This window comes from Ipomoea nil, unplaced genomic scaffold (genome assembly GCF_001879475.1).
Source record: "Ipomoea nil cultivar Tokyo-kokei standard unplaced genomic scaffold, Asagao_1.1 scaffold0268, whole genome shotgun sequence".
In the NCBI taxonomy this organism is placed as follows: domain Eukaryota; kingdom Viridiplantae; phylum Streptophyta; class Magnoliopsida; order Solanales; family Convolvulaceae; genus Ipomoea; species Ipomoea nil.
The window spans coordinates 3,181,330-3,188,593 of NW_017616696.1; the positions used below are offsets into that span (position 1 = coordinate 3,181,330).

Below are 7,264 nucleotides of genomic sequence, written 5' to 3' on the forward strand. Positions count from 1 at the left end.
TGCTAACAGAAGACCACATGTGGTCATTTTTTTATACTCGAATGAGGTCATATTTTTATATTCATAGGACATTTACTAATCACCTTTTGATACTCAGAGAACAACATTGTTGGTCATTTTATACAAGGGGAGGTATTAACTATACATATACTATATGATGATTAATCTTTTATTCTAGACAACTGAAATGCCAGGCATAATTGAATTAATTTTGCAATTGTCACCAATGTTACTCCCCAAATCAATCAGGTAGAAATCATTTCACTATGGTTTAGAAAAATAATACTCCACAATTTATGCACTTATAAATAGACTTCGCAGCAGGCAAGTTACAACAATGAATTAGTGCAATTGGTTATGCAAAGAATTAGCTAAAATGAATGCATTATTGGAACATTTGAATAAAACCCTGAAGCAGAAGAACCAAGACAAACATGCAGTAAACAGGTAGGTAGGTTCAGTAAAACCGTACATAAAATCCTCAATTAAATATATATTTTAAAAAGTGAAGTAAGCTACTAACTTGAAATTCAACCATCAAAATGAGGTAAGGAAGGAACAATCTGGATAAGTAAACTAACTAAGCCACTTAAACTTGTAATTCCTGCCACACTCAAAATCTTGTCCACAACAGTTGCAAAACCCAGATATTACTAAATCAAAGCAGTAAACAAAAGTAGATTCTAAGCAATTTCAACAAATCACTGTGACACTCCCAGCCACTTGGTGAAGTTCTCAAACTCGGTGTAGTCGGAATCAGAGATCATTGTTTTGTACCAGGCCTTTGATGCACCTCTAATGGCAGATGCTTCCTCCTGCAAATCAACATTACAAATATCAAGGTTTCCAATATTTGTACATCAACATTACAAACACCAAAAAAGATCTCAATGCCTTGAGAAACCAAGAATATGTCATCTGTCGCATGAGTGACACAATAAAAAACCATGTTGAAAGGGCATAGGTTTGGCCACATACACCCTCTTAAGAAATAAGTAAATATAGACAATTGAGCTATTAGCATATATTTTGCAATTAAAACTAGTTAGAGAAAAATGCATGTCATTTCATTTATAGAATACAAAGTAACACAGGCTCAGCAGTTGATGCCAAACAATTGTATAGCTGTACAATTTTATATCAGTGGTGGCATCTATATTGGCAAACCAAGAATGCAGAGATCACAATAAAACAGGGAACACACAGGTAACTTTAGAGGAAAAAGGTAAACAAATGAACATAGACTGAGCAAAGTTCTACTGAAGTGTTTATCAAAAACATAAAGCAAACCCAAAATTATGCTTAACTTATTTGGGAACTCTTAACAACTTCAATGAAAAAACTAACAAGAACAAGATAGGCAAACAAGGGCACACACTGGGGAAGTGGATCTGTATCCAGCACAGGTCCCACAGATGCACCCCCCAGAAAAGATCACGAACAAAGCAACAGAATGAGAACTATTATCATACACAGAAATGAAAGCATGAGAACATTACCAAGAACACTAAAGATAGCACATTCACAAGAATACAGAGGATTTAAATTCTAAAGAGACACAGATTACTTGAAAAATAAAACAGCATTGATCAAAAAAACTGGATAAGATATAGTAACAGCTACTACCATTAACCAGAACAGGTAATTTGGAAGGTAAAGAGTATACCTTTGTAATTTGGTGCCTCTTCTTAGCCAACTTCTCTTGCTTGGCCTTGACACGCTGGGCCTCAGCCAAAAGGGCCATTCTCCTAGCAGTCTTGGCGTGTGGGTTGAGCTTGAGTAGCACATTAAGGTTCTTCAGAGGATTCTTTTTCAATGTAGCTCTCTTCACCTCCTTCTTGATGGGCCTGACAACTGATTGCACCTCATCGGAGTTGATGATTCTAGCCAGGTCAGCATTCACCATCTTCGGCCTTGGCAGAACATATCCCTTCTTCTTCTCGGAAGGCTTATCGAACGAACCATAAACCTCATCCAGCTTCTCAAATGCCGACTTAGTCCATATAATGAACCGCCCGAGATGGCCTCCGGGAGCAAGCTTAAGGAGGTTCAAGCGGTCCACGTGGCAAATCTCAACACCGGGGATGTTTCGGAATGCCTTCACCAGCTTAGCCCCATCAGTTCCGTACACAATCAGCGGACCTTTGCGGGAAATGTAGCGGCGATTCCTCATCTTACCTTTACCAGGGCGAATGGCGTGGCTGTCCTTAGCCTTCTCAGCATCGGGGTAAGCTCCAATTTGCTTAAGCGCCTTGATGGCATTGGATGTCTTCTCGATTCCCTCGGCGGAATCGGAGACCACGAGAGGAATCTCCGGCACCGACTCAATACGGTGGCCGCGAGCGAGCACCAGAGACGGGATAGCGGAGGCGGCGATAGCAGAGGCCACGGCGTAGCGCTTCTGATTCACCGGGATCTTACGGTGCCAGCGGCGCCAGATCTTCGTCGGAGCAAACATCCGGCCGCCACGGCACATGTTACCGAAAGCACCCTGGCCAGCTCGGTGAGTACCGCCGCCGGGGACACGAGGGATACGGGAAACAGCACGGCCGGTACCCCAGGACTCAGCGGAAGTCTGATGCCCGGCGCGCTTCGACACGGCGTAGGGCTGACGTGAGTTCCTCGATATGTTGGCGTGGACGAAAGTGACGACGTCAGGTCGGATCGGAGCTTTCATAACACCCGGGAGAGGGAGGGAGTTGGCGGCGGAGCTCCCATCGGTTACCATATCATTTTCAAAGGTCTGAACAGAGACAAGAGGTCGCGCGGCGGCTGTAGCCATTGGTGATGGGGGGAGGGGGGAAGGGGGAAGGGGAAAAGGGTATACAGAGTGAAGCTCTCAGCTATGAAGATCGCTAGGGTTTTTGGAGAATATATGATCAAGGGGAAGCCTCGCCAAGTATATGGTTTGTGGGCTTTGAAATTCATTAGTTCTTTACCCATTGAGCCATGATTTCATAATAATATCCATTATACAAGCCCAAACCCACTCCTATTTTCCGTAAGTTTCTTATATAATACCCTCCTCCGAGTATTCAGACGTTATGCCATGGAACCGTGATCACCATTCATGGTGAACACGGTTCCAACGGTGTTAGTGCGCCGTTATCATTTTTTTTTTCTTTTTTTAATTAATTACGTGACTGCCTACACATTCACTTTGAAACCATGCCTACACATTCACTTTGGAACCATGAGATTATGAATTTTCTGTTATGAGATTATGAATTTTCTGTTATGCGATTATGAATTTTCTGTTATGAGATTATGAATTTTCATTACATTCATAATTTCGGAGTTTCGGACATTCATAAATTATGAATTCATGCATGCACATTCACTTTGGAACCATGCCTACATATTCCCGTCCGAAATCACGGACATTCATAAATTATGAATCCATGCCTGCACATTCACTTTGGAACCATGCCTACACATTCACTTTGGAACCATGAGATTATGAATTTTCTGTTATAAGATTATGAATTTTCTGTTATGAGATTATGAATTTTCAGTTGTGAGATTATGAATTTTCTGTTATGCGATTATGAATTTTCTGTTATGAGATTATGAATTTTCATAAAATTCATAATCTCATAACAGAAAATTCATAATTTGATCAGTAACGCGCCGTTAATTCCACATCCGCGATTTTTTTTTTTTTTTGCCTAAAAACGACGTCGTTTTGACTTGTGTTCACCATTCTCGGTGAACACGATTCCACGGCATAATTTGCGCCGAGTATTACTGATTTACCAGATATGGCCATCCGAATTTTAAATGACCTCCAATAGTTCTTTATATTTTAAAAAATAATTACACGTAGTCTTAATTTAAAAAAAAAAATCGAGTTTAAAATAACCACAATACGTCCTAAAATGATCACAGATAGTTATTTTTTAAAACATGAAAAATTATTGGATGTCATTTAAAATTCAAATGATCACAACTTGTAAATTGCTAAAACTCAGAGGACCATTAGAGGTATTAACTCTATTCTTATTTTAAAACTATTTATACTTTGTACTGAGATTGAAGTAGACCAATAATGGACTAAAGAGGCAAATTATATTATCCACCATGGTTCACATTGTCATGTGAATCTCAAATAAATAGTTATTTTTAGAGTTTTTTTTTTCAAAATAGTCTCTCGACTATTGCTCATTCTCAATTTTGCATTTCGACTTTCAATTGCACCAAAATGCAAAATTGAGAATGAACAATAGTCAAGGGACCATTTTGGGAAAATACTCTTATTTTTAATATACTTCGTATTAAATATTCATTTTTAATGTATCAAAAGTTTATTTTTTAGTGGTATAATTAAAATAACATTCAATACACATAAAATGAACATTCAATATATTAAAAATGAACATTCATTATAATAAGGTGGACCATGATCAATTGGATTAAATGGTTTTGAATTTTTTTTATTTTTATTTTTTGAGATCAAACTCTTTGAGCGCAGCAAATTATATCAAGCATCACAGATCAACATTGTATCATGTAGCCTGATATAGGTTCATTATTAGTATATTGGAAGTTTATATTTAGTACTAGTTTTTTACGCGCGTTGCGCAATTGGGATAATGTTTAATATTTTTTTTTTAAATAAGTACTTTAAAGTATATCAATGCAAGATTATATTGGAGTTATTTGAATGTTAAATTTGCGTATTTAAATAGGCAATTCTAAATTTACAAATGCAAGATAATATATTCAAGATTGATTATAATTATCAATAAAATAATTGTATAGGTATGGTTGAAACCAAATACGGGACATAAGGGGGAGCAAATAAAAATTAGGACTTAAAATATTAAATATATACTAATATTGAAGAGCTGACTGCTGATTGTCAAACAAGAACATTGCGAGATAGTTTCCCACTTCAATTTATTGTGTGATTTGAATACTCTTTTTGTCAATAAATCCCCCAAGTAGTTAATATGATTGGCTTAATTATATTTTTTTATTTTTTTATTTTTCTAAAACAATTATTATTATTATTATTATTATTATTATTATTATTATTATTATTATTATTATTATTATTATTATTATTATTATTATTATTATTATTATTATTATTATTATTATTATCGTCATCATCATCATCATCATCATCATCATCATCATCACGATCATCACGTATACCCTTAGGTCATTTTACATGTTAATCTAAACAGCTAATTTTTTCAAATATCTTTTTACCAACCGTTGATGTAATTCACTGGTAAATTCGCTAATATAATCCGCTAACTGCTGATTGTCAAACAAGGACATTGCGAGGTAATTCTCACTTCAATTTGTTGTGTGATTTGAATACTCTTTTTGTCAACAAATTCCTCAAGTAGTTAATATGATTGGCTTTATTAATTATATATTTTTTTTAATTTTTTCATGGTATTAATAAAATACTTGGTAAATAAATATATAACATTATTTTGTATTATAACTTTGATATTTAATTAAAAATAGTGTACAAAAAAAAGATAATAGACAATATAGTGAATATAATCAATTGATGAATTTGAATGTAAAGAATTTTTACATTGGAGAAATATAAAGACAATATAACTAATAAAATTATTTCTCTTAATTAATTTATTGATAATGAATAATTTTTTTTAATAAAGACATTGTAGGGACAATGTAGCAAATATAATCAATTGATGAATTTGAATGTAAAGAATTTTTATATTGGAGAAAAATAAATACAATATAACTAATGAAATTATTTCTCTTATTTAATTTATTGATAATGAGTAATTTTTTTTGAATAAAGACATTGTAGACACATAATTCTAAATTAAAGAAATGCATATGTATTATTTTTTGTTGTAGCTACTAAATTATTATTTTATTTAATTTAATAAGAATAAAATAGAGTACTAATTATGTCAACTTCGATTGGGATGAGGTTCGAACCTAAGACCTTTCTTATTGAAATCAATGAGTAAGTTAACGGTGAACTAACGGAAATTAACATAAAAGATAATATTTAACGGAAAAGTTAACGAAAAATCATAATCATTAAGGATAAATTAGTAAATCTTAAGGAAAAATTAAAATCTAATCAATCTGAGCCATTCATTTGATTAAATAATTTGACCGCCATTTTTTCTACCCATTATAGGCCTAACTCTCTTGGGCTCTTATTAGTATACTAGTTTTGTACGCGCATTGCGCGATTGGGATAATGCCCAATATTTTTTTTTTTAAATAAGTACTTTAAAGTATATTAAGGCAAGATTATATTGAAATTGTTCATGCATAGATAATTGAAGGTTGAATTTGCGTATTTAAATAGGTAATTCTTCTCTCAAAGGTTGAGTCCCCAACCCCAAGGGCCCCCACACTCCGACCCGACAGAGCATTGGTTCAGCAGACAGGACCAAATGCCGGTGCGAACAAGGAATCTGCCCACTTTGGACATAATTCCCGCACTGCCGCCGCCGAGGTTCAAACCTTGGTCTCTTAGCTTCTCCCAAATACTGCCCACTAAACCATTGAGCTAAGCCCGTGCGGGTTAAATACGTAATTCTAAGTTTACAAATGCAAGATAATATAGTCAAGATTGATTATAATTGTCAATAAAATAATTGTATAGGTATGGTTGAAACCAAATACGAGACATAAGGGAGAACAAATAAAAATTAGGGCATAAAATATTAAATATATACTAATATTGTTTGAGGAGATTTCGACATTAGGATTTGTGGTTAAGTTCTATTAAGACTTTAATATTCATTTGATTTAATAATCTGTATTCATTTGATTTAATAATTTGGCGGTCATTTTTTCTACCAAATGTTAATAATTAAATAAATTCGTTGGTTAAATCCGCTAATATAATCCGCTAACTGCTGATTGTCAAACAACGACATTGCAAGGTAGTTCTCACTTCAATTTGTTGTGTGATTTGAATACTCTCTTTGTCACAAAATCTCTCAAGTAGTTAATATGGTTGGCTTTATTAATTATATTTTTTTTAATTTTTTCATGGTATTAATAAAATACTTGGTAAATAAATATATAGCATTATTTTGTATTATAACTTTGATACTTAATTAGAAAAATAGTGCACAAAAAGATAATAGACAATGTAGTGAATATAATCAATTGATGAATTTGAATGTAAAAATTTTTACATTTGAGAAAAATAAAGACAATATAACTAATGAAAATATTTCTCTTAATTAATTTATTGATAATGAATAATTTTTTTCACTGAATTAAAACATTGTAAGGACAATGT

General features: G+C 33.7%; 1 protein-coding gene across 1 annotated transcript; it reads right to left on the reverse strand.

The window, feature by feature from the left end:
- Positions 1-416: 416 nt before the first annotated feature.
- Positions 417-2,878, reverse strand: LOC109148606 (60S ribosomal protein L4-1-like). The gene is made up of 2 exons (XM_019296342.1): positions 1,667-2,878; positions 417-815 (listed from the first exon to the last, which is right to left on the reverse strand). The coding sequence occupies exons 1-2, from the start codon at positions 2,780-2,782 to the stop codon at positions 702-704; spliced, it is 1,230 nt and encodes a 409-aa protein (XP_019151887.1). The 5' UTR covers positions 2,783-2,878; the 3' UTR covers positions 417-701.
- Between the last annotated feature and the right edge of the window lie 4,386 nt (positions 2,879-7,264).